At 39.8% G+C, this 26823-nt stretch overlaps 1 protein-coding gene across 1 annotated transcript; it reads right to left on the reverse strand.

Moving 5' to 3' along the window:
• Positions 1–250: 250 nt before the first annotated feature.
• On the reverse strand, positions 251–2014 carry nanp (N-acetylneuraminic acid phosphatase). Its single transcript, XM_030771207.1, has 2 exons — positions 1906–2014; positions 251–1084 (listed from the first exon to the last, which is right to left on the reverse strand). Exons 1-2 carry the CDS (start codon positions 1993–1995, stop codon positions 446–448), a joined length of 729 nt encoding a protein of 242 aa, XP_030627067.1. The 5' UTR covers positions 1996–2014; the 3' UTR covers positions 251–445.
• Positions 2015–26823: the final 24809 nt, after the last annotated feature.

The raw sequence follows: 26823 nt of genomic DNA on the forward strand, positions 1-26823 counted from the left end.
CGTCTCTCCACATTGGAGTTGTGGATTGTTTCCAAAATGCTTGCTTGTTATAGATAAAAATTTAACTAATATTTTTGTGTCAATGCCCATTTTTTTTAGTCTGGTTGAGTTTTTTTATTCCCACATCTATGGTGAACTGTGAATTCAAACCTTCTGTGCACGTGAATGTTTGCCCCCTAGTGGTGCTTTATGAGTACTACAGTTAGGCCTGAGAGGAGAAAGCATACCTGTGAGGTCAGAGAATAATCTCTGAAAAGTTTTACCAAACTTATGTTAGAAAAGACCACAACAACAATGTCTGACATCACAAAATGTAATCTCTATGGCACCCAGAAACAGTGTTTGAAAATAAATCAACAACTCCATCTCTGTCTGATTTGTTATAAATCAATAATTCCATTTCTCTCTGATTTTTGTAAGCAATTCCCATTGTCTATTGCAAACGTCAATCCAGTTGGGCTAATATACCAGGTAAGTCCAGCACTGATGGAACTGTATAGTCTGGTTTGACAGAATCTTCTGGAAGAGGTACTCCTTTGCTGTTGATCCATACAGTGGCACGGACCCTGGCGTTGAAGCCACCTACTATATCTGTGCTTAGTGAATCCCCGACCATCACACAGTCCTGTGGCTTGACTCCCAACAACTCGAAGCAGTGTGAGAAAATGGCCACAGCCGGTTTCTCTTCGGCATGCTCGCCGCCAACGACCATGATGTCAAAAAATGCACTGCATTCTACAGCCTCGATCTTCTCTCTCTGTGTCTTAGCCTCTCCATTGGTTAGTAACAACAGTTTGTAATTTTTCTTTAGTTCCTCCAGCAGGGTTTGAACCTGTGGCGTGAGAGCCAGATGCTGTAGGCGGGTGTGTTTCCAGGTGTAATAGCAGTCTGATGCCAGAGCATGTCCTGGATCTGAACCTTGGACCTCCTGTATGGCCTCTTGCCAGTGGCCTGTACGCACATCATCGATCGTCCTGTCCGCAGATGGATCGAATGACTCGTGGAGAAGTTTCCGGGTGAAGCGATCACAGATGTCGCTGACGTTGCATTGTGGGCCAAGTGTGGTCCTCAACGACTCAGAAACCTGTGAAGGATTTTTTTTTTTTTTTTTACATATTATATAAAACATCAACACTGGAGAATGTTAAGTGAATCATCTTAAGTTTAAAATCATTTTTAAGTTAAACTGACTCATGGTTCAGATGGAATGGTACCTCAAGACCTGAAGTTTACTGCAATAAGACAAGAATCAGCAATCTCACATGAACAGACATGTCACAGTATATTAGTATCATTGTGTACACTGACACTCATATTGCCTCTTGAACTGCCCAGTACTTTCATATCTTGTTGGAGGTTGCATTCATATCTGACAGCTAGTTACATACAGTCCCAGTGTCGACAAGGAATGTGACAGTTGATTGTTCTCTTAAGGCAACAGATAAAGGTGTAAACGTGGCTTCCACTCACAGTTGGGGTGTGTTCACGAACCTCAGGTCTCCGCACCCAAACCTGTCTTTCTAAGGCAGGTGACGAAGCTTGGATCGAGCGATAACGCGACCCCTATTAATGCTAAACTGTAAGATATTCGTCATATTTAATCTACTCATAAAATTTGCTTGTTCGTCCTATTTTATGTGAGCACTGATATTAGGAGAGAACAGTAGCCTTGAAAGGCTAGTCTGCCGAGTCCGGAAAAATAAAATGAAATCTGCGGACATTTTTAAAAAGTCCTGGATGTTGCGTGTCCACTCCCTCAGTAAAATTGCAGGGGAACTAAAATCGTGATTCCTTCAAAATGCAATAAAACCTGATTATGAAGCTAGAAACAGAGTTGGCTCTACAGTTGTAAAATTAGCCAGTCTGCGTGGTCTTATGTTACAAATTAGTCTGTCATTCATTTACCTTTTGAATCGCAATTCGACCCGCACCTGCCGTGTCAATGAGCGTATTGTCCAAGTCAAATAATATAGCTGATATCCTTTTCTTTTCCATTGTGTTACGATACAGCAATCTGAACTCAGTTTTCAAAAATCCCTGACGCGGAAATGACTCAAATCGTGACTTCTTCAATGAGGAATTATGGGAAGTGTAGTTTATTCCTGTCATATGTTCCGTTCATAAATTGTATAGGGACTAATTGAATTCGTTTGTGTGAATTCAGTTAAACAGAAAACGCACAGCTGTTTCAAATCACGTAGAATGTATGTACCTCATTTACATAGTTTTTATGCTTTCTGTTATGATTATAATATCCCTCATTTTATATCAAATTGCTCAATGACTCACACTCTCCCATCAGCAACTTTATGCAATATTATAATGATCACCTCATGTTTCCTCACTGTCACCTTCTCTTAAGGCACTTCTGATGTCTGTAATTCACACCCTCCTTCAGTATCCCTTACACACATGTAAAAGAGTCCCACTAAAATAAAATCTAAAAAACAGCAACGACAACAATAACAACAACAACAAACCCTCAGGTTAAAAGAAAATGTACTGGATAACAGGAGTGACCTTGAGGTCATGACACAGCTCCGCAGTGACGGGTGTTTGGCAGTGCAGTCTGCGGTGACACGTGCAGGTTGGCAGCACTGTCAACGCAGTTACTGGGAGACCTCAACGTTTCTGGCTACCTTTATCTAAAAATCCCCTCTGTGTGGTTTCTTATCAGATCAGGTGCTTCTGTAGGCTATGTGCTGTCTCAGGAAGTCTCTGATTATAACTCCAGTCAGGGCACGCAGGTGTGTCGGCCTACGTGTGAGGAGCGGTGTCCTGAAATCTGCGTAAGCTTTGTGCTGAATCCTTCAACAGATGCTAAGATCAAGATATGATCCCAGGCCAAAACATTCTAACCATCCCTCTGAGTTATAAATATTAATGCTGGAAACATCTAACACATACTTTGTAAGCATTCTGTGATATATTTTCTATTTACGTGAAGGGCGAATGAAAGACATATGTCTCTTTGTACATCTGTCTAGAATTCTGTTGATTTACTTTAGAAGAACAAGCAAACAAACAAACAAACAAACAAACGCTGCTAAGTCATCGCTGCTAAGTCATTATTCCACACAGACAATTACACAAGAAACCCAAAAGAGTATTTTCCCTGACCCCTTTAACAGTATCACAAAAAAACCCATACTTTTTTATTTATTTGTTTGTTTGCTCATTTATTTATTTATTTACTTTTTTTTCAAGTGCAATCGAACCTTGTCTACATGTTTGTTTTTCTAACTGCTTATCCGCTTTCGCGTTGTTGTTCTTATGTTTGGTGAGCCAAAGACAAATTTCCACCATGGTGGTCAATAAAAATACATTCTATTCTGTTCTATATTCTATTCCACTCAAAATTACAGATTTCACCTGCAATGTACAGTTTTAAACATGATAAATATCTGTAATGGACAAAAGACGTCATCATGATTCCTAGCCCTGCCACTCTCTGGGAAAATTAATCCCTGACTGAAATGTTAAAGATGACAAATCACTTTCATTTACATGGTGTATGGAACAATTCATTTGTTTCGCTTAAAGTAGCCCAACTATGAAATATTAACTCTCCACCGGAAGGGCAAAGACACACCTGAAACTTGTCAAGCTTGACTGATCCCCAATTAATCTTTTCCTCACCACGACATGTCATCCCTATTATGTTTTGATTAATGTTTGTTCTCACACATATCTAAACAATTACTTCTTTCTTCACAGCGTTTCAGTGAAACTAAGAACAAAGATAACTGTCACATTATCTCATCAAAGAGACAGACTAAGAATGACTGACATTTCAAGTTTTTCAAGAATGTATGTGGTAGACCAATGTATATCAATAAATAGACTCACCTCATATCTGCTGTTTCCTTCAGTGACATTTACAGTACACAGAATCCAAAGTGCAAGTATTCATTTGTCTCAAAAAAAAAGAAATAAAATAAAATAAAAAATAGAATTTAAAAAAAAAACAGTCTCAAGCTCAGATCTCAGAGGCGCCAAATAAAGTTGGAAAGATTTGTGTGCAGATAGTTTTTTGATACAGATTAAAACTATAACTAACTTCAGAGCACTGTGTGCATAAATCTGAGCTACTTTCAAAAACGTTATTTCAAAAGGTCTGACCTGTTCAAACCACTGAGTTGATCACAAGCAAGTTCTTGCTGAAAAGGGAGACAAAATGGTTTTTCATGTAGTGTAGACATTTCTGAGAGTTTTTAGAAGAATCAACATTTTCAAGTGTCTATGTAATACCTTTGTAATGCAGAAAGGATGACCTACTAGTTTAAAATGGATACCATCCTGCAGTTACAGTGGCTGATGGTAGCTTCGAGAAAGATGCTAATCTTTATTTTGCAGTGCAACAACATAATACATCAACACATCGGGGCAACTGCCTTGATTACATAAAGACCTATTTATGTTGGCATAAATGAAATTAACTGGAATACCAGAAAAGCCACGGTAACGTTCCTTTTGGGGGGGGGGTCAAACAAGTTCACGGTGCTTCTTGCAGCCACTTATAAGAGTAACCACTAGAGGGCCTCCATTCATTAAAAACATGGGATCAGAAATTGTTAAGAACCACATTGTAGTCCACTTACAGCTTCTAACTGACTTCTTGATTTTAGAGTTCTTGTCTCAAATAATGTCAGCTGTCACTGTGCAGAAGTTTGTCACATGCGCAGGACCAGCCACGATGATTTTGATCAGTATATATTTTTTTTTTTCAGTGGAATAGACTGGAGAAAAAAAGGACTGGTACTCTTGACTGTGTTCTTGCCAACACAGCCTTCTTCTTGAATACGTGTGGACCAGCGCGTCATGCACTGAAAATGGGCTGAGGACTCTAGGCAACACAGGGGAAAGGGGAGAAAGAATCACTTTGCTCAAATGGAGCAAAACGAGAGAAGGAGCCTTCATCATACTGGGCTTTCTCTAAACTCACTTTACAATGAGTTTAACTCCCAAGGCATGGAAGATTTTCAGGCTGTTGTTTTTTTTTTTTTTTTTTACTCTACCATGCTTTATTGCTCTACTCTATAGAAACACTACACACAGCTGACAGGCTAAATATGTAGGCCCATTTTCAATTGCTCTTATTAAACTATCTCTGGAAAACCCCCTCATTTAATCAATATGAACCATGTCATGCAAGTATTCATTCATTCCTTGTCATGTGTACTAATGACCAAGACAGTCTCTTTTCATACTTATGTCAAATAAAAAAGTTGTAGTTCATAGTAATAATTGTTGTAACAAAAGAGGTTAGGTCAAGGGTTCATGTTAGGGTTAGGGTTATCTTATGGTCACAAACTGTTTTTGAGCCATAACTGTTTTTGTGGAAGCTGCACGCACAAACAAACTCCATATGGATTGAGAACCATGTAAATACATTTGACAGAAAACTTGAGACATAGAGAATAACGTAGGTCTGATTTAATATCTTCATTGCGATGACAGATTTTGTTTAATGGCTTTGACATTTTGATATGCTGATACGGAACAAAGACAGGTTCTCAAAAACAGAATTGCATTCAGTTCAGCCTTCCACATTCTGTTGGATTAGTGTGTTAATCAGATGAAAGGGAGAGAGAGAGGATCCAAGGTGCAGTTGAAGGAATATTCTGGAGTGTAGATCACTTGCGGATATCTAATTAATATCTCCTACTAGTATTTTAATGTGGATCATATTTGGATACTCTGTCCACCAAATCTGTAAACCAAACCAGATTAAAAGCAATAATTGTATGACAAAGAGATTAATAAATCTATCAAGTGCTTGTTAGGTGGGAAAATAAAAATATTTCCCATGTCTGCTTTCAGTGTGGCAGGGAAATCACCGGTTATAAATGTGTGCGTGTGAGTGTGTGTGTATGTGTGTATGTGTGTGTGTGTGTGTGTGTGTGTGCGTGTATGTGTGCGTGCGTGCGTGAGTCTGTGCTTGGTTTATTATCAGGAGGAAGCATCCAATGTTATTACATCCTACTTTAAGTTTCTGCAGTCTACACTTACCTACAAGGGCTCAGATATCTTGCATTATGTAACCTATTCTCTGCAGCTAGCGTGCGCTCACACCTGGCTGCGGGCCAAATGTTCACACGCAAAAATGTGTCAACGCATACTATTCTCTAGCCAAACCCAATCAGAAATTGGTGTATTTCTCACGCATTTGGATTGTAGTCATTGCAAGAGTTTTTAGTCTTGTGTAAGCAAATTGCTGATGTCACCTATTCATGGAACAAAGCTCTAAAAACAGCTCTGTAAACTACAGTTTCAGGAAATAGTGTGAGAGAACTAACCTACTTTTATCTTCCAAAACAACCAACTCTGCCCTGAGGTGGTGCATGCAACAGATGAATCTAGACTAACAGAAACTAACTATCTCTCTCTCTCTCTCTCTCTCTCTCTCTCTCTCTCTCTCTTTCTCTTTCTACAGATAACATGACTAACTTTCAGTTTATACAAAAATTTGTGCAAAAAAATTCAAAGGCATAAATTGAGCCAAGAACAAAAAATAAATCACAACTGTAAACTGCAAATTATTTATCAGTATTATTATATATCAGTCTGAAAGTCTGATTTTACAGAATTCACCTTAGAATATAAACATATAAATCGAAGCTTGAATATTTGAAATTCAAAGTCTCTATTCAGAGCGGCTGTAATCCAGCACATGCCGGAACACCTGTGCTTTGATAAACACGCAACATCATTGGAGATATAAGGGATGTAAATATCTCCAATGAAAGAGCTGTAAGTCAGTCTTTCTTTCTACGCAGGCAAACGCTTTTCATTCTATTTCTCTCTTCCTTTTTCATCTATGTGGGTGGTCAGAGCTGTGTAGTCCCACTCTCTCTCTCTCTCTCTCTCTCTCTCTCTCTCTCTCTTTCTTTCTCTCTCAGTCTCTGTGTCTTTACACCCCCCTCAGAGACAGAGCTGTTGCTCTCCATATTACACATGTTCAAATGTCTCAGATAACACCTGTCCAAGCACAAAGAGATAAAACAAACTCTCGGGAAAGAACTCAAACTTTATGATGTCCCAGGTTAAAGCTTGTCTTCATATTGAGTCTCTGTCAGACAACACTGAGTGCTATGTGCACATGTCTGTCTTTAGGGTATAAGTGATTAGTACAGCTGTAGAAAAAAAAAAAAAAAGATTTATCTATTCTTGTGATTGTGACGTTTGAGATTTGATTCTCATAATGAATGTGACAATGATGTTCTGGACTGGTTTTGGAGGTGAAGAGGGCTCAAACACACAGTCACACACGCACAAACACACGCACACACACGCACACACACACGCGCACACATGCACGCACGCACAGCTGCAAGCCCACACATACATGTGAGATTTTATCAAACGACAGGGGAATGTATGAACTACAGTTAGACCACATGTGTTTTAGCCACTTTCTTGCAACTTTGTTGTGGCAACTAGGAGAGACTGGTAACCTGCACGTACACACGCACAAAAAAAAAAAAATTATCTCACGCCAGGATTGTCCTGCTGGAGGCCCCATCCAAGTTGGTTATATAATGAAAGATTAACAGATATCACATCTTACATAAAATATACAAAGACAGACACTGCTCGATCACACTAAGCATAAATATACAAGAGGCAATAGAGAAATAGGCTATGTATTGATGCTTATATATTAGGAAATAACATTTGAATAGTTCTTCAGTGTTTGTCACAGGTTCATTGTGCATAAACCATACTAGTCCTTTTACAGCCTCCACCCAACTATTGTGCCAGTCATCATCGCCACAAGACAAAACTTGCACAGTTAAACAATCAGATCGTGTAAGCTGCTGGGACATTACATCATAATGCATAAGTAACAGGATTAATATGTCTAGGAGTGACATCATTACTTATTAAGCAAAGCAAAAAGATTAATCCCCAAATAACCAACTCTGCCAGTTCACTTAAGACACCGCATTGAGTTAAGTCTTAAGATACTATGAGCCCCTGAACACGTGCACACACGCACACACACACACACACACACACACACACACACCCCTACGAGATGTTTAATATATCTAGAAATGTATAATGTATCAGCTTAGTACAACATATTCTATTTCAGGTAAATATTTGTAAAGTTTATTTATTAACATGGACAGTGTTATATTCTGCATCTGATCATGTGTATTTTTCTTACTATATTTGAAATGTTGGTAGAGCTCCATATGAATAGTGTCCCCTGTATAAACTTTATATTGTCAGTTTTTTGGACACAGCTCTCACATTTTTTGCTCTGTGTTATGAAAGTTTCATTTATTTCCCTCTGAGGGATGCCTTAGAGGAGGTCTTGGACAGGTCGAATGGCAGGGGACCGAGTTAGACGGGAGGAAAAATAGAGAAATACGTGGGGGTGGGCAGGCGGGCGAGCGGGGGACAGGAGAGAGGGGGGTCTCTGTGATTTTTTTTTTTTTTTGAGGAAAAGCAGGACCTCCAGGAGTAATTTGGCAGATGGCCAATGACACCCCCCACCCCCTCCCCATGTCTCCCTTTCCCTCCCCACTGAGACCCTCGGTTCCAGCTGAGCTGTCCTGACCGGTGGCTGAACTGCGGCAGTAACTGGGAGAGGCGGGTGAGGTGGGCTTCCCCTCCACCCTCAGGGCTGCAGTGGTGGTGTGTGATCATTGGGCTGCAGCCGTGAGACCAGAACAGGAACAAGCGGTGAAACGAGACGAAACTTTGACAGCTCTCCCTTCATTACTCCCTTGGAGGAAAGAACAGAAATTTCAATGTTCCAAGTCTTGGACTAAAATTTGAATGGTTGGCTCTGTCCCAATATTTATATATGGACCCTTAGCTTGTGTGTTTAATCTCTCTTGATCATAAATCTAAACAGATTTGACCCAAGACTAAATCTGTGTTTTGAAAAGCATTGTGATCAAGGGTCTGCGTAGTATTTAAGAAGAGTTCGTCTGAGTAATTTCTACAGCCCATTTTAGAAGAATAACATAAGAAATAAGAATAGTTAAAGAAAAAAAAGGAATCATTTAAGACTACTGGGAGTAGAGCACTGGTGATTTACACATAACAACAACACTGTGCATATTTTGTCAAGTGCATATCTTTAATGCTGTATGGGAGAATACATGATTCTAGACTTTCCACTTGCTGACACTTAACCCTCATATACTCTACATTGTCCATCTGTCTTGGGATCTCCACTACTTTGTGGGAAAGTTACTTCAGACTGAAATTTTAGGTCCTCTCTTGTCTGACTCTCTTTTGTGTTGGTTGTCTTGGCATACCTACCTTGTGTTACCGGAAGGGAGGGGAGGGGGGGGGGGGGGGTTCAGGATGATTTCAAGGGCCCAGCACTGACAGGGGGCCCTCATAGGACACACACATAGAACATCATTTTTACTATGATTATTATGATGATTATTATGATGATAATGTTAATGATGATGATGATTATTATTATCATTATTATCATTATTGTTATTGTTATTATTACTATTATCATCATAAGTATATTATATTCTTTCATAGGGCCCAAAACTTCTAGCCACACCCCTGCCTACCTTAGAGAGTGAATTAGCTTTTCTACTAGAGACACTCACTGACTACATTAATAGAAGGATTTCAAACTAGAATAGCTCATAGGTGGTGACTCCACATCCACTAGTCTGACTACTACAAGCATTAGTACAGTTACCACAGCTAATTACATTCAGTCATCCTTGCTTGCCTTCTTTCCTGTCTCCACAGTTATAAGGCTGCTCTACTTTTCACATAATTAAATATGGCAATGTTCCACATGGAATATAACTATTCCCATAGGGTATCTCATCACCCAGGAATGTTCTGGGCCACACCTCCAGTGGCATTAATGTGTTGATTGATCTATTCAAGGCTTGTTGACTCAAACAGAGCCTCCACCAAAGTTTTCATTGCATTTCTGACTCAGAGGAAAGATATTGGGACACCCCAGAGCTCTCCCTCATTCTAATTGGTGGAAATGGGATTGATATGTCTCCAAGGAAAGGGAGTTCTTGTTGGAAACGTATGTCACCCATCACCAAAGGGGCCTAATTTTGGAGCTGACTGGCCCAGGAACAGATGTGTATGAACAGGTCAGTCTATGATTCAGAGAAAGTATCAACTCAACTGCAACACCAACAAAAACAATAAAACCAAGGGCGTAGGTTTGGTCTCAACACTGGTAGGGACACAACAACACTTTTTTTAGCTCCTAGTTCAGGACAGGTACTTTTGCAACGCAATAGGAACCTTGGGTGACGTAGGTGTATGGCCATTGGTCCAAACATAGGTATACGGAGATTGCAACCGCCATTTTTAAAAATCAGTGTAAAATGTAAAGTCTTAGAACGTTGTAAATTTAGTTTTGGATATTCAGGTCTAATAATGTCTTAAAATGTCTGGAATAGTAGGAGGGGAGGCATGTTCAGTTTTCATGTTTTATTTTATCGGTATTTTATATTCCATAACAATGACCATTTCCACAATGTCCAACGTCCTATTTGTTTGTACGTTAAAGAGTTAGCAAATACTCTGCCTCAGTAGGTGCTTGTGTGTCTGCTTGTGTGGCTGTGATCTGTATTTTAACCTAGAAGAAGAATGTGTATATCCAGCTTATGATTTGAGGCCTGCGGCGGGGAAAAGGGAAAAAAACAACAACACAATGCTGCAAGCAAGCGCTATGCTAGCACCTGAAAAGTACCATGCCCGTCGAGTTGTTCACTGCTACTGCGGTGGTAAATGCAGGGGGACATTTTTTTCCTATTGGACTGGATCTATCGCCATACAGTTTTATTTTCGTTAATGAGAAGGCAGTTATGTTATCTTATGCTCACTGAATATTTCTGTCATTCAAATTCAATAAAACTCAATAACTTTATATACTAAAGTCTAGTTTGTCGATTTCTTTTGCTGCAGTAATGGCATTATTTCTTTAAATTTCATTAAATCATATAATTTAATTTGTACTTAAAATGTGCAGCGACCCTGGTGAGCCATGTAAACAACAGCTCGACCAGCTTACATCACTTCAGCGTTCCTACTGGCAGTGCAAATGCATACAGACAAAAAGCCCTAGAACATATGTAGTTCTAAGGGGAGCTCCCCTGGGGGTAGTTCCTCTTGAATGAGACCCTAGAACTGTTCTTCCCTAGACCATCTTATGTCGGTCATTCACAGATACAAACTGTCAGCAAATATCTTTAAGATCTACTTGGTCAAGAGCCTCCTGATGCACATGGCATACAGCTACATTATTAAGGTGCTGCTGAGACATGGTAGATCCTAATCAAGTTTTCAGTCTTTTCAGTGCACTGAAGCGTTGTTCAGCTTCAGCCGAGACCACAGGGACAACCAACAACACCCTAACAAGCTTCTCAGCCTCATCGAATAAGCCTCTTACCTCACTTGGCATTCCTCTTAGGATATCTGCAGCTTCATGACTTGACTTGAAGGTATTCTTTGAGAGAAACATTGACAGCTGAACTTTCAAGCTATCTCTCTTTATCTCTGGATACTGTCCAATGACATCATCCATTTGCCCAGTAAGGAGAACATTCTCAACTTTTTTCAAGATCTGCAAGTCTGGTTGGTTTAACTGTTCATTGAAGTGAACATCTCTGGTGTTTTTGGCTTATCCTGACTACCAATGAATCTTTTGGGGGGATTTCTTTGGTGAGCGATTTGAATCAGCTCAATACCCAGGGAGTCTGCCTTCTCAAACACTTCTTCAAACTTTTCCTCATTCCTCTTTTTTTGAAGTGTTGGGCTAACATAGTCAACAGCAGCCTGCATGCCTTCAGTTGTTTGGGACTGCTTTCACAATGACTTGCTTCAGCACTCAAGCTCTCCCACACATCTCTGATGCTACCAGCAGTCCAAGAACAGTCTTGGCCTTCTGGAAGCGATCAAGGAAACCATTGGCCCTTGTGCCAGAGTTGGAATCAACTGAGGACATTTCCTCCAAACTGGACCACAGCCTCATACTGACTTAGAACTGTATCAACAGCTTGCCCATGCACTGTCCACCTTGTCAGACACAGAGGCTTCACTGTTTTGGTATTCCCCTCTGAAATTGCCTGTCCAGCCAATAGCCCCTTGAATTTCCCTGATTGCTTGCTAAGAGTACCAAGTTCATGGACCAACTGCAATGCGTCATGTACTAGGGGAGAGGCACTGCAAGCACATTGTTTTATAAGATTTACAAAGTGTGCACCACAATGCACATACAGAGCCAATGGCTGTTCTATCTTCAACACTGCCTATGCCCCTGAGCACTTCCCTGCCATATTAGCAGCGCCATCATACGTCTGACCTCGTAGGCCTGAAATTGGAATATTCAATGTCAAGAGCACATCAGGTCTTGGTCCACAAATTCAAAACATATGGAAATTTGCTCTTATCCAAGTATTTCCTGAGAGGCCATCCATTATAACTGAAAACTGAGCCACTGGTAAGGACCTGATTGTTGCTGCATTGCCTCTGACAATTGTGTTACCAAGCAGGGTTAAGTATTCATTTTGGCACTGTGGACTGACATAATCATGGCAACAGGTGAGCAAAAGGGAAGAACAGAGTCATCATTTGCAAGTAACCTCACAAGGTGGTACAAATCCCCTTCATTTGCCTCATGTCCTTGAAATGCTACTCCCTGCCTAGCAAGATACCTTACAGCACCCATTATCTTCTCCAGACAGTGCCTCGCCTCTTCCTGCATTTTAGCCCATGTATTTGATATGTGTGTGTGAACTGGAGTTTGCTCCTGTGATTGTAACAGCATGATCGTGTGCTTTCCTGGCTTGGGGTTGACTAAAGCTACCTGTGGCATTCTTCCAATTATTGAAACCCTTCATGCAGAAGGCATTCTTTTTTCCAATGTGGTCTTTTTTTAGGGTGTATGCTTTGACACACTCAAAATAAAGAACCTTTTTCATTGTTGGACTATAGCGAAGCCATAAATACTGACTGTACCAGTTCAGCTGAAACTACAACATCTTGTTTGGAAGTTGCTATACTTCTACGAATTTTGGATCAGGTTGATATGGCTTACTCCCCATGTCCATGACACTGCCACACTGACTTGCCTCAGGATCATACTCATTCACAATGACTGTCTCTTTAAGAGAAAACAAAACTTAACCTGGTCTGTATCAACATTAGCAAATTATTCTTTTAGCATATGTTTAATTGCAGTATCATTTTAAGACCTCACCTGAAGCCTGAGGTTCCAGCTGCTTCTGCCTCAACCTGCCCTATGGCCTCTTTACTTGATTTCTGAGTTTCCTATGTGTAATAAAACGATGCACTGATGAATAAGATACTGTATATACAATCATGTTGTTCAACTTGGGTTCCCATTTATTTTTGAGGGCAATTTTAAATATTGAGTGAATAGGATCTTATGAAACCAAGTTGCTCTGAGGTAAGATTTTTTTCAAAATAAACTCATGATCAAATATGTTGACTTTCAAAGATTATATTTGTAGAAGATCCTTAGACTAACTTTAGTGCTGATGCTTCCCTATAATTCCACACTATAATTCATAGTTAGGACCTCACCTGAAAACCTAAAGATGTACCTGTTTCCTCATCAGCCTGCTCTACTTTTCTAGCCTGCTGCTGTTTTTCCTGTATACAAAGTAATCCATTAATGGTGACATTTTCATGGGATTTCTAGACTGAAATTCAACCCATAATTTGATATATCCAACCATTTTATGTTTACTCCTGCTAGCAACCTGATTGCTAGCCTACAGATGATAGAAGCCAGGGTTCTTGCTAATTAACGCTAGCTAACATGGCATGGTCAACTGATTTTGCCCATAATTAGCATTCTGCTAATGTATGCTGATTGGTTGGTTAAGGATTTACAACTGATGGCAAATGTAATAGTATGCTAACTAGTCATGGTGGCATTAATGACTGCTCCACACAGTCATTAAAATGGTTTGAGTGCCTTAGTTTGAGAGCCATGTTCTTTGCATATCTACAGGATACATAAATTGGAAAATGAAATTAAAATAAAGCCAAGTTTAAGGTATATTTTGTTGTTGTTGTTCTGCATCCCAAATAAATGCAGTAAAGCCGTAATGCCGTAAAGTGGCTCACGGTGCGTGATGTCACAAATACTTACAGAAAGGAATTTCACCACAACTGAAAACCATAAAAAAAATCTAAAAATGGAACTATATCTATTCTCCCAACCACTTATATCAAAAACATCATGAAAATTGCAAGAAAAAAATTGCTTACCCCATGAAATTTACATTTTTGGGGGCACAGCTCCATAGGCCCCCATTCATTCTGGACTTACTCATGAGCAGCCCTCTGAAACAGGAAGTTCTGAGAGTGGAAGTTCTCTCATTTAGAAATTCTCTGCTTACGTGCTGGGTGGTGAAAAAGCTCCTAATATCCCCTCTCTTTTTTGGTGGCATGATATCTGCAAAGTATAAAATGTATTGGCATGTACAAAATCACATTATGTGTGCTGTGCAGTGCAGGCAATAGAGGAGAGGGAGTAAGTCATCTGAAAGACTAAATTTTCACCCATGCTTCAGGTATGGACTGACAGCCCTGATAACTTACTGTTGTCAGCACACTGATCAGCTCTTGCCTCCTCCGTGTAAATATATGGAAGTACATGGCAGCCAGAATGGAATTAAACACAGTAGTTACAGCATTGTGTGCGACCAAAGGCAAAGGTCCAAAGTACTGCCAAGCCATGGTCCAAAAATACACATCACAGTGCACAGTCAGACCAGCAACCTTGGCTCAACTGGCACTCCCTACATCACTCAGAGCTGCCAAGCCACTACTTGCATATCAGTGCATCCCAAAACGCCGGCTTTTTAAATCATTCCATGATGTTAATTATGCTCTCACCACTTAATAATTGCATCATCTTTGCACTTGCACGTAGTGAATTCTTGTTTATCTTTTCACCTAGCACTGCAGTTGTATTTTTCATACAGTTTGTGTTACAACGGAATTTGTGCCTGCGGGAATCTGCACTTATGTTGTTTCACTGTTCCTATATACATTTTTAGTACGTTGCTCTGGATGAGAGTGCTAAGTGAATAAATGTAAATGTTTTCATCCCTCCCGAGAGGATTTTAGATTTGTTACAAATGTGAAAAACAGATCTGGGGTTTCTCCCTCTCTCTCTCCCTCTCTCTCTCTCTCTCTGTCTCTCTCTCAGCAGTATATCAGTGTACTGTCTGTATATTCTCAGCTCCAAGACCCCTCTCTGATGATCTGTGTCTAACTGGGTCCAAACATATCCCCACAAGTCCATGTGTAACCAGATTGGAAACACACACTCCCACTGCTTACACTCTGTGATTGGCTCAAGATGTGGCGGGTGCTGCTGCTGCTGCTGAAAAAGAAAAAGAAAAAAAAAAAAAGCATAAAATGTCCCTGGGATTTGGAAGAATGGATGGAGCACCAGGAGAGAAAACGGCAGGCATGGCCGCCCACAGTGCACAGTATCACATTCCATCTTCTCTCCTCTTTTTTTTTCTTTCATTAGAGAAAAAGAGGAGTAGGTGCTAGTCAGAGGTGATCTCCAGATCGCTGGTACAGTTGACTGTGGTGGTATGCAGATATTACAGCATGTGAATGTTGCGTGTCATTCCTATAGCAGTGGGATATTCCACTGTGACATCATACAGTACTCAGTGTCTTACTTTTATGATGTTTCCAACAGCAAACACACGAAACAGACACAAAGTCTACTCTGAAGTTCTCGCTTGTTTACTTGCAAAACAAGAAAAGAACACAATTACAGGCATTATGTTAGGACAGTGGTGCACATACAAAACAGTGTGTGCACATGTGTGTATGTGTGTATGTGTGTATGTGTGTGTATGTGTGCGTGTGTATGTGTGTTTGTTTGCACCTATGTATTTAGTGTGTGTTATTCATCTCACAGCAGTTTGTGGAGGTTTCATCTACACACTTCCTCCCCCCTGAAAAGGCATTTTTAAGATTCACATTCTTATTTAAGCTTTTCGGCTCATAAATCACAAGGAATACCAGTTTCTCAGTGCCATAGCTTAAATCGACATGATTTCAATTATTCATAAGACTAGTAGAACAGACAGTTAAAGAGACAGATTGATAAATGCACAGACATAACCACTGGATAACATACAGATGTGTGTATGTCTCCAACCTCAAAACCATGCGGAGGATGGAAAAAAGTGATAAAAATTCAGCTTTTAAAAATTATGTACCTCCTGATCCTCAGGATTAAGTTACAAGGGTTCAGCGTGAATATGGCTTTTTTTAAACATAGAGCATACGGAGCAATCAGCAGACACACAGGCAGTTTAAATCCTTCATCTGGCCCTAGACAAGACCTTGCCTCCCACATGACTGTTTCATTCATCAAACTATTCTTTTAATCAATCAAAATATAACTCTTCTGACCACAGCGTGGATATACCGGTCACTGGAGTCAACATCTATGAGAGATGATGAGGATGAATGATGGGATACTTGAAACACATAGCTGGCCTATTTTGGACTCAAATTACAGTTAAGAAGGGGGGGGGGGGGGTGCTCAAATCAGAGGTATGTGACAAATGGTAATAAGATAGAGATGTGAACATAATAACATGGTGACAAGGCCTTGAATATGAAAGATTATCTGTTTATCAAAGAGAGAGAGAGACAGAGACAGAGAGAGAGAGAAAGAGAGAGAGACAGGACTGGAGAGGGAAAGAGGGGGGGTCTTTTCATTATCTACACCCCACACATTCCTTCAGACTTCACATGCACACTCCTCTCTGAACTTCAGAGAAAGACTGGATAACACTGATATGAGCTGATGAGAGATGCCTGTGTCGACCTCAGACCCCCTCCTGCCCAGGCCCAGTGGGGAAACTAGTCCTTCCCATATCTTACCTGAGTGATGGGAACATGACCTCTGACCTGGCTGTCTGTTGTCAAGGAAACCTTTGTTGTTACCATGACTGTGCAGAACCCCCAGAACAAAGAAGGTCTTTCTTAGTTTTCGACAGCATCACAGTCTTGTTCTGTGTGGGGAATTACACCTGTGCCTTTTTTTGTCCCTGAGCAGATGGAATACAGTGTGAACCTGTTTGCATTTCATCACTGCAATGGCTGTCCTAAACAATTAATTGCTGAATATGAGGAGTTTTGCTTTTGAGCATAATGCATAATGCATGCTTCTGTAAGAAGCCGTTTATCAGTGTGAACTATAAACTGCAGTGAAAAATGTGTGTGTGTGTGTGTGTGCGCGTGCGTGAGTGCATGTGTGTGTGTGTATTGAGGAAATATAAAAAGGCTTTCTTTGTTTTGATTAACGTTTCCATAGAATTAAAATGTCATGTGGAATTTCCATACATAACAAATTCCGTGTCAGAAAATACCTAAACCTGAACCACAACACGTCAGGGGAAAATACCCCTAAATACTTACAAGAGTGGCATATTTGTTGAATATCCAAACTGAAATGATTTTTAAAATGTTGATGTAGGTCTGGAAAATCCCACAACTGCATTTTAAAAAAAAATAGATATAATAGAATGCACGAAGGAAATCGACAAAGGAATGAATGAGTAAATGAATAAATGAATGAGGAAATGCTGATGAAAAACAAAAACTCACACAGGCTAAGGAAATTTTGGTAATTGTTTGCATAACATACTTTCTTTATATAAAACATATTAAAAAGTCCACAAAGTTTCCTACCTCTACCCCCACTTTCCACAACTGGCATGAGCCCCAGCACCAATGAACACCACAGTGGAAGAGTGTTGCAAGCCAATCAACAGTAGGAAGAATGAGGTCATTGACATGACATCACTCATACTCTCATTCTGATGAAGAAGTCTATGAAACAACATGAACTGACGTGATTTTGGACCATAGTACATTTTTCCATGAGACACAGGGACTGAAGTGACTAACCTTTTTGACAGAGTGTGACTGTCCAATCAGGTACACAGATTACACCACTGAAGGTTGGAATGTTGAATTATGGCCACAGATTACTGCTATGTTCGTGACTCAAGCAGTTTTCTCAATGGAGAACATGTGTTCATCACTCCCATACCATGATTGCTAGGTTACACTAAGGCTTATAGGGTTTCTCCATTCATATGCCATTCATTTTCAAGGCACCCCGGCCTCAGATAGCTGAGTAATATTCACCTATTGGAAAAAATGAAGGTAACAGCTGTTTGCCTGAGGCAGAAGAAATGCTTGGGTAATTTCAGACACGATCATGAGCACAAAGAATCATGTTGAGCATTACTACCTGTTCGCCCAATCTGACCCAAACATGACACTTTTGGTGGGGTATGTCAGCAACAGACAGCTGTCCCCAAAGTATAAGCAAAAACTTGTGCCTTTTTTTTTTTTTGAAGATGGAAAACCAAGGAAAAGTAATCATTAGAGGTATGCAAAGGTTACATGCAGGCATTCTATGCCACATCCTAAAACGAAAACGTAAAGCATTGTTTTCTTGGAACTTTTGGAACAGGAGCATTGAAAAAAACAAAACAAAACAGAAATAACATGCCATGAAGTGTGGAAGAAGCTGTTACCTGGTTAACGCTTACTGTGTGAGCAGATTTTGTACTGATTTTTTTGGTAAGATCAGAATATACTGATAGAAACTGATAAAGATCAGTGTGCCTTAATCCAAATTCCCCACTTCAGTGCAGACAGCCAGTACGCTGATCTTTCAGATGAAAGATCACATTCAAAACAGGTATCACATTGCTAATTAAAGCATTTTCTCAGCTGCACTTTTCCTTTTAATATAAGAATATAGGGACCATGCAAAGATACAGTGCCAGATATATGATAGTAGTCCTGAAAACACTGGCTCTCTAGAGGGGTGTGAAGAGGATTAGCATGACTTCAAAATGCACATCCACTTTGTAATAGCTCTCCAACTGCAGTGTCTCAAATAACAGCAAGATATTACCACAGAGAATTCTAACAGCAGCTTCATAGCAGCACAGTCATTTCTGGCCAGCAGCTCTATTCACAGCCTGAGTTCTCTCCCCTATCATAAGACTTGTCTCTCCTTTACAGATCATACCATCAGTTACAGAAATGGACTGGAGAGTGAATACTCTGAAAAGTCTGCATCTAGGAAACGTAAGGTTTAATATGATTAAAATTGTACAAAACCACGATGGTGATGATTAAATCATTTGCAGTTTGTGTGAAATACTGTCAGCATATGACAAAAAAGATGGATTCACTCATCCCCCCCACCCCCCCACCCCTTTTTTTTTTTGTTAATGATAATTTAAGACAAAGTTTTTAACCGAGTAGCAGGCGCCGCCGCTGGTTGTTTGGATCTAGGATTTACTCCCCGCTGAAACTGATATCAGAGACTTTGAAAACAAATCCAGAACACATATTTTCCTCTTCCTTTTCACGTCGCTGTGCTTTTTCCCCCCTTTTTTTCAGGTAACTGAACCAAATACCAGGAAGCAGCAAATGGCTTGATAATAAAGACAGACAAAGTGGCACCAGACTGTTCTAAACCAGCCGTCTCCATGACCTGGCTTTTATTTCTGTCCAAAACACCAGAAAAACAAAAACAAAACACATCTCTGCACATTTATAGACCCTCCACAAACAAGTCCATACAGTGATCACTACACACAAACACACACACACATATCTCCACACAATCACGCACCCTCAGCCAACAAGTCCATACAATTACCACAAGCACATGAAAGACACATCTCTGCACAATGATATATCCTCCACAAATAGGTTCAAAACCCCCATCACACACACACACACACACACACACATATGCATTTCATTATTATCATGCACTCTAATACAAACACTAACAAAAAATTAAACAAACAAATGAACAGATAGTGTGGACAGTGACCTTTTGCACAAGGTCGAAAATGCCTCAAATAACGTTCGCAAATCCCTCGTGATGCTGACACCAATTAGCAACACAAAAATAAAAACAAAACAAAACGTCTGTTACTAAGTCTCAGCAAAAGTGTCAAATTCATCATGCCCCTCTGAATGAGAGAGGGATTCAAACAGCTTACATAGCACCACAAAGGTCTGTCCATAAACCAGTCAATAACCGAATATTTACGTCTCCATGCCAACTCCCGCATCAGGAGAAGCTAGATAAAACCCCTTATAAATCTAAACGTCACCGAACATGAAACACCTTTGTTTAATCCGGCTGTTAAAGCTCGTAAACCTGCACTGGTCACGGGATAAATAAGCATTTTGTTTGTGAATGCTCGCACACAATGGGCCATGTATTAATGACCTGGTAAGACCTGATGTCATGGTTACCATCCTATGTTTACGCCACAGAACGTTTTCACACATCTGCATCTGCGTTCGTATCATACAAGGAGGAGGATTCATAGCCTAAAGGTTTTGTTTGTTGCATACCCTATTTAAGAAAGCCACGGCTTAAGGAAGGCACTCTAGCTCTTTGTCTGGAAACGTGTCGCAAAAAGACGTACGGGCAGGGGCTCTAACACGGGTGGGGCATGTGTCATTTTTATAACGTTCTCTGGCATGAGATGAGGGAAGTAATTGTCGCTCCTTCAGTCCGGACTATAAGTAAAATTAGAGTTGCTATTGCCTCACATATTAAATAAATATAATATGAAATGAATGATTCTGTCGAAAGTTGCAAGCAAGCACAAGATGCCTAATATCACTTTTGTTAATATCACTTCTGACCATCACATCTGTTGCAGGTATTGGTATTTAATTGATACTGATATATTATTAAGTTGTTTCATATTGTTTATGTTAAGAATCGTACTGCGTAAAGCATATGTATAAAATATACAGCGATGTGTGGGGCACATAAATAGCATATGGGCTACAGTGTTAGGGCGTATGTTTAGGATACAGTATTGTGCAGGATATATGCTGGTGTTACGTCACTCTTTTCGAGAAGTTAATCTTTGTAATTATAAACACAGCTACCATTAATGAACACCACACAAATATAGTTGTGAATACTGAATATTTCTGTATTATTCACTAAAACTCACATAACAGGTCTGCACTTTGCGTGTCCATAATCCTGGTGCTGCTCTCGCTGATTAAACATAAAAATTGCTAACATAACAAATACACCTCACATTGTACATCTTGGATTTGTAGATCTAACACTCACTGTAAATTACTTAAAGGTGTGTGCATAACATCATTTGTGGGTTGAAACTCCTTTTAAAAATAAAATCTAATCAAATTGGTCTCTGTATAATGCTCCCTGTCAAAGTCATGAGCAACTGGAACACTATGAAATCCTGGGCTTTAATGTCCTTCATTCATTCTGACGGTCAAACGGAGTCTACACGCTGCTTAAGAGCAGACAGTAGGAAGTCAACGTTTTAGACCACCAATGTTGAAATAAGATCTTTATCATTAGCTTAGCTGTAATTAGGGAAATGTTCTTTTTGCTTAGGTTTTCTGGTTGGAGGTCGTGTGAGATTAATAGGGATTTTCTCTGGACTTTAACCGATGCTTATAACCTTATTATTATTATACTTAAATTTTTCACTTAGAAAAACATCAGTCTAAATTAAACAAAAGCAGCGATATGCATAATTTTCTAGGTGTAACCCTTTCCTTGATTTGGCACGCACATCTGCTTAAACATCCATAGGTTTTATATAACGCAGACCAGGATAATGAAGTTTAAGAGGAATGCAGGCAGAGAGAAAGGGTAAGTCTATGTAAGAAGAGAATGGACTGAATTGACGATAGCTTGTTCAAACATCTGACCGTTCTTCTTGTCATATTTCTGTAGCCAGAGAAAGGCAAGGTTACGAGAGTTCAGCCCACAATGAACTCCTCTGACTTGCCTCCCCGTGAGCAGAAATAGTCTGTCTGTTATGCCAAAATATACATTCTCTTTGCCAGCGGGAAGAAAGTAGGACATGAGTGGTTTAAATAATAAGAAACATCAATCATTCTCAATGTCTGTGTTAGCAGAGACAGCAGAGAAACATAGACAGGAAAGGAGATTAAATTTGTAACAAGACAAAGTGAGTGTGAAAGAGAGAGAGAGGGATAGAAAGAGGGAAAGGGAGAGAGAGAGAGAGAGAGAGAGAGAGAGAGAGAGAGAGAGAGCCACAGACAGGGGAGAAAAGGGGCACATAACTTTACTGAGCTGGGTGCTTAATGAATCGAAACAATAATTATAGGTACAACACGTGCTATGGTAAAATATGGGCATTAATTCATGTAAAAAATATTGCAGGATACAAAGGTTTCGTGAATTTCACATGGGAGACTTTCTGGAAACACTCTCAGAATGACAGTGACACCTTAGAGGAGGGATGGATATCATGCATGAAAAATGGTTGTCTCTCCTTCCCCCACTCCCTTTCCTTTCTTTTTCCTTACAGACACACACTCATCTACTCCTCCCTCCCTCTCTCTCTCTCTCTCTCTCTCCCTCCCTCCCTCTCAGAGTCTTTCGTGCGAAGACACTACATCGGGGAGCTGCTGGGACGGGCTGGCCACAGTAACAATAAATCTTCCATGGCTCATCTTACTAGCCATGCATGTCCACAACTGTGACAAAGAAATATCATAACAATGCCGTAGCGCTGACACGCATTCAGATTCATGCATCACAACTACAGCGCATATTAAAAATAAAATCATTGCACCCTGTTATATAAGTTTGGAAGACACAGTGTGCACTTACTAAGTAAATTCTGCTTAGCAAAAGATAAACAATAACCCTGTGTAAGTATTTTGCAGTGCCTTGCGGTCTGAACATTGGAAATGCTATGATTTTTGAGGAAATATGTGCATTTAAGTTGAGTGTGCAGAGATTTTTATGGCATTCTGGACTTTGCACGAAGTTGGTGTTTGGCTACGTGTGTGCGTGCGAGAGTTAGGAGATTATAAAGACCTTGCGTGTTTCCTCCTCTCAGACCTTGCCAATCCAGTTTGGCATGCTCCATTCAGGTTGACACATATTCCATTACCAAGTTACATAAGGAAATGTAAACTACGAGGAATGCAACAGGTCAACATGTAAAGACACATGCACTCACTACACACACACGCACGCACGCACACGCGCACGCACACACACAAACACACACACACACACGCTGCCACACTCTACAGACAGCACGTCTTTTATCAATGGGATGAAGGGAAAAGCTTTCTCTCTCCCCTCATGTCATTCATAAATCTACCTGAGTGTTCAGTAAAATAAGTCAGAGGCACATTCCTCTCTGAAAAAGATTAATGTTTGCCTATTCAAAACATCCTGCACTGTGCACAAAATGATGCAATATCACTCATGTGAATGAAAATGTACGTGGACTAGACATCTAAGTAGATAGATGTTGCATTCCACATGTATTGTAGATGGTTTAATTACTGCTCCAAACATAAGACACGTGTTCACGCCACAGAAGGGGTGAATGTTCAAAATTATTGCTGTAATGTGACACAGACACGCAATAATTTCCCCCTTTAACCCACCCGTTCTTACAAATATACACACAAGTGCACACACACACGCACACGCACACACACACGCACACATGCACACGCACACACACGCACACACACACACACACACCAACAAATGTATATACATGCATTTCCTTGCAAAACAAAACAAAGTGCTCATTTCTCGCTGTTGAAAGCGTGGGCCAAGTCTAACAGAGAGAGAGGAAGCCAGGGTTCCTAAGTGTGTACATTCTGTCTCTTACTGTCATCACTCATCAAAGCCAAGCCAGACACGAGTAGTCCAAAGTGACAGTTCTTTGGCCCCTCACCTCAGTGTTAAAACAGCTCAGCTATATCAGCATCTCCTCTCGGCAAGAAAAACAAAGCAGCCAAACATCACAGTGGCCGACGGGGCTGAACAATCCGGAACATTGAACAGCTGTTAGGGAGCGCAGATACTCAGGGTACATAACAAGCGGAACGAACCATCAATAATTATTTTATATTCAGATACACTGTTACATAGTGGAGTAAATATTGATCATTGGAAAAAATATTGACTGATACTTTGCAGGAAACAAAGTATTGTGAACCACAAAGTTAAAATGTGCTTGCAGTCAACAAAAGAAGCATCTGAGTGACGTGTGAGGATAATATGCTCAGAGATGCGTTTGGTTTGTCAGTTTTAAAACATGACACCTAAAACTTCTGAGATCTGTTAGAGGCTTCTCATGTAAGGCTGCATACAGTGGGATATTGGATATGTGGCAATGCTCTGATTTACCATAGCTCCGTCACGCAAAGAAAAATGTTTTATTCTCACACATAAACCTAAGCTTTATTCATCTTTACAGATATATACACACACATATTACATTTTACATTTCTTAATTTGCATAATGTGAAATAATAATAATAATAATAATAATAATAATTCTCAAGAGATTTTCATCCATGAAGTCCATGATATTATGGTATATTTTATTTATGTCCATGATGTTTCATCTCTACTCAAATAAAATTAGATAGGAATTCACATTTAAAAATACTAGACTACTTCACAAAACTGAATATGAGAAAGTCTGGGTGAATATACTGACTGAGTATAAAATATGAATAGGGCACATGTTGTGAAGCTGATGAGGTGGAGTCACTCTTCTATTCAGTCTCAGAGCTCTGGATGCAGACTCTCATGGAAGAACAGTCAAGGAAGTCTATGTAGCTTTGGACAAGAGCCCATTTTTTCAGCAAGAATATAAACAAAGACACCCATTTTAGTAGTGAAAAATGTAAGAGTTATACATATTACATTGCAGTTTTCAGCTATATAATTATATCTGTTTAAAACAGCTCAACCAAGCTCACAAGAGGCGTATACTTCCGTACATAGTCATATTCCTTTCATACATTGTACACATTACAGTATTTATTCTAGGTTTATGGTCATCTGAAAGGAAGTCCTAGTGGTTGTGGCTGCAAACTGCAGACAGGAGTATGAGTGTAGACTGGCGTTAGATTCAAATAGCAGGGTGTTGAGATGTGGGTAAGACTGTACTGTTGTTGTTCCTGCACTGTTAGTGGGAGGCACTGAAAAGGTAACTATCTACCACTGAACAACGACCCCCCCCCCCCCCCCAACACACACATACACACACACACACACACACACACATTCCATGATGAACAAAGTTATATATTTAAATAGACATCTATCAGGATTATCAGGGAACAAATCTCTTTGTGAACTCAGAGTTGAGGACACACAAACAGACAGTTCAGCCTAGTTAATGTTTCCCTGCTCCTCTGACTGGACAACTCATGTATTTTATCATGTTCATGTTTATTGTTATTTATTTAATATTATATTCATGGGATATTTTATAATCATAAATGTGCTCATTGTGCTATCTTCATCATGAAATAGAATATCGGTAGTCATAACTGTTGTTTGATTTTTAAGGAGGTGTGAATGAAAATACTGAATTTCAAAATTTAATTAAGTCTGCCTTTTCCAAAAAGAAAAAATGTTTCTGAAACAAAGTGGTAGTAAAACTTGTGGAAAAGAAAGAATGAATTTCTTCTTCTTTTTTTTTTCTTTCTTGCGACACTCCATGGACATTCCAACCAAATGAGCGGTAAGTTTGTGACTGTAACATGGCACGTACTCCTTGATACGTATAAAAAAGTATCAGTCGAATTTTCTACACACACACACCCGAAGTAAGAATGAACTCACGATATTTACGTTGTAAATAAGAGGAGTGGTAATTCTAGCATATGTTTTCTTCTTCTTTGCATTGCTTTTGTGAACAACCCGCAATCTCATCTTTCTTTTTCTCTTTAGAAACGGCTTGTTTGTTCATACATTTCGATACAAGTCCTACAAGTGAAACTCTTATTTCCCTCTTTCACTGGCAAAAGGATTCAGTTACACAACAGTCATGAGGCTTTATGTTCCAAGCTTTTCTCCCATATTGCTCTGATTTCGGTGGCGTGCAGACACGACTGACCCTTTGACCTTTGTCTGCTTTTCATTTTTTTTTTCTTTTTTTAATAATTCCTCTCACACAGAGGTCACACCAGGTCATGTTAAACTCTGTAGTGTAAAAAAACTTGAGACAATGAATCCACATCACGCAACTGACCTCAGTTTTTTATATCTTTCTCCAGTGCTTGTTAACTTCTGTGAAAAGAGACTAATAATGCAGTTCTCCCTTATATGAGAGTCATTCTGAAATATTTTTTTGATAGTTACAGATTCCAGCTGGTTAGAAGAGATATGACTTTTTTTTCAGGGATATCCTATTGAACCATGCCATATGAACAAGCTATCAGACTACACTTCTGTTAGTAATTATTTTTTGACAAAAATATGGGTCCTCTAATTTTTAGGTATTCAATATACCAAGCTAAAAAGATCTCTAGTCACGTAGTAAAGTGGTTACCAGGAAAAAAAAATTCATTGCATCTTCATTAGACAACACCAAGATCGTCGGACAGATATGTAAAACATTTCATTGCAGCCACAACAACAGCCTCAATCACCAAGAGCAGAAGGTGTCTACTAGTGTTCAGTAAAAATTCTAATTCAGCATAAAGCTCCCATAACAACTGCCTGAACTCTTCAATGAGACACTGATTCGCTGAGCTTGGCTAAAGTGACTGCAACATTCCATTGATGTTTTGGCAACATTGGGAGAACGTCTTGGTTGAGGAGACTGACCCTGTTGCTTGTCTGTGCATTTGCCCTTTCCGTGTGTGAGAGTAGTTTAGAATCTCCTCCCAGTGCGGCTGGAGATCCAGAAGTTTTTACGGTTAGTGAAGCTGAACCTC

This window comes from Chanos chanos, chromosome 4 (assembly GCF_902362185.1).
Source record: "Chanos chanos chromosome 4, fChaCha1.1, whole genome shotgun sequence".
Classification (NCBI taxonomy): domain Eukaryota; kingdom Metazoa; phylum Chordata; class Actinopteri; order Gonorynchiformes; family Chanidae; genus Chanos; species Chanos chanos.